This window comes from Mandrillus leucophaeus, unplaced genomic scaffold, assembly GCF_000951045.1.
Source record: "Mandrillus leucophaeus isolate KB7577 unplaced genomic scaffold, Mleu.le_1.0 Scaffold71, whole genome shotgun sequence".
NCBI classification, from domain to species: Eukaryota; Metazoa; Chordata; class Mammalia; order Primates; family Cercopithecidae; genus Mandrillus; species Mandrillus leucophaeus.
Genome location: NW_012107697.1, coordinates 191,110 through 193,126, shown reverse-complemented (window position 1 = coordinate 193,126; position 2,017 = coordinate 191,110). Strand labels below are relative to the sequence as shown.

At 55.9% G+C, this 2,017-nt stretch overlaps 1 protein-coding gene across 1 annotated transcript in view; it reads right to left on the bottom strand.

Moving 5' to 3' along the window:
* Positions 1–2,017, bottom strand: part of CEP164 (centrosomal protein 164kDa) — a 105,855-nt gene that overhangs the window by 51,313 nt on the left and 52,525 nt on the right. Inside the window, exons 11-12 of the mRNA XM_011965001.1 lie at positions 1,805–1,893; positions 645–812 (exon numbers count right to left, since the gene is read on the bottom strand). Coding sequence (XP_011820391.1) covers positions 645–812; positions 1,805–1,893 — 257 coding nt within the window. The remainder of the gene's footprint in view (positions 1–644; positions 813–1,804; positions 1,894–2,017) is intronic.

Sequence of the window (2,017 nt, the reverse complement as noted above, 5' to 3'; positions counted from 1 at the left end):
GATGCTGCTCAGGTTCCCTAGTGATTCATTCCAACCCAATAAATTCTAAGACCAGCATGTTTCTCTTGCTAGGGGGACAGAGAACTAACAAATGTCCACCATGCTCTGGACTAGGCTAGGAAAAAAAGGTCCTCTCAGCTGGACTCCGAGTGATCTGGGCTTCCCTCTCTCTGGGCCGAGCACATAACAGGGCTCCAGCTGGGGCTGCTGAATGACTAGAAATAGGATGACTATTGGAAACAGGGGTGCTGGCAGGGAGGGGACTAGAGAAAGGGCTTCCTGGCAGGAATGGAGCAGCCAGGGTGACACCAGTCTCTGCTCCAGCCCCTTGCAGGTAGACACTTGGGACAAAAGAGACACCTCCTTATTCAAGAGTTTCTAAGTTCCTCTAATCAGACCACATACCCTCATTTCAGCTGCAGACTGAGGACTAGGAGGAGGCACATGTCCTCATATCCAGCTCCCATGGGACACTAAGCAGAGCCTCTGCTGCTGCTGCTGCTGCTGCTGCTGAGGCTACAAACCCGCCCCAGCTCCCCACTCCCTCCCCAAGCCAACCCCAGCCCCATCTCTCTCAGCACTAGCACACATACCCACTACACACAGAGCGGCCGCCACCCGGGGGTGCTTCCCCTCATCCTTACCTCTGGAGGGAGAGCTGCGGGCTGAGGCTGGCTGCAGAGTCCTCCCCAGGCTTCTCTGCCTCCTTCCACTCGGGCTGCCTCTCGGGGCCCTGCGGGGGCTCTTCTTCGGTGGCCAGGCTTCGAGGGGGACTCTGGGCCCGCTCCTCATGTGGAAGTGGAGGAGATAACCTGGTCAGGCCAGGCAGAGCAGCGGAGTCAGGTCCCTCCATTTGGAGAGCGGGAAGAGAACTGGGGAATACAGTGCGTGGACCTAGGTCATTGCCTCCTCCTGGGTTATGCTCCAGCCCCGTCCCCACATCCATCTATGGAGAGCCACAGCAGGGCAAGGCAGCCACACATGTGGGAAGGAGTGACTCCCTCCTGAGCCCTCCTTTTGCCTAGACTGGAGTCAGGCTCCACAGGGGTCCCTATGCTGCCTCTGCTTGGTTCAGGAATCAGAGCAGGACACACTCACAAGTGTGCCCATCCCCAGAGCTCCCCATCGCTGGGGCCAGGAAGGGGTGGAAGAACTAAGTGGGGAGAAAAAGAGAAGCCAGACTCAAGAGGTCAGACTAGAAAATGCACGAAGCTGTCATGGATAGGTTTTGAGGGTCTAAAAGTGAAATGACCATTCTCCTTCCCCTTCTAGGGTGGCAGCGCTTGTCATGGGGCTCAGGCCTGAGAAGCTGAGAGCCCCTGTCACATCACACACAGTTGCACACTCACAGATAGCTGCAGCCATTTCTGATGTGGCAGGGCCCTGGCTCAGAGCTCTGAGTTGCAGTACCAACCCTCCAATGTGACTCCTCCAGACCTCCACAAGGTTTCTTCAGCCCTGGCCCATAACAGGCACACACACAGCTTAATCAGCCCTGGCCCCACAATAGTGCCTGGAGTCCTGCCAAATGCACCCAGTGGCACTTCACATTCCCATCTTGGTGGAGAATCAGAGGGTCTGCTCATGCATGCAAACATATATACACATTGCCAGTACACACACGCGCACATACATATACACACGTATGTGCACACACAGACCCTGCAAGGCCATCCAGCCAGTTCATCACCTGCTGCCAAGCAAGTATACACTGAGCCAGGCCAGCCACCAAAGCCAAGAATTCTGCCCAAGTCCACACCACCCTGAAGGCACACCCGTGGGGATAGCCTCCCACCTATGGTACCTCTCCAAGCCTTTGGACTGCTTGCTCTGCAGCTCATCTTGGCTGGACTGGCTGTCATCCTTGTCTTCTATTCCCAGTGGTTGCTGGGCCTGTAGGAGAGAAGCAGTAAAGAGTCTGTGTTGAAGGGACTGCATTTGGGTCCCTCCAACCTCCTGCTGTCTCTCAAGCTTAGGAGAAAGCTTGAGAAGTTGCTCTCCAGAGGATGGGACCATA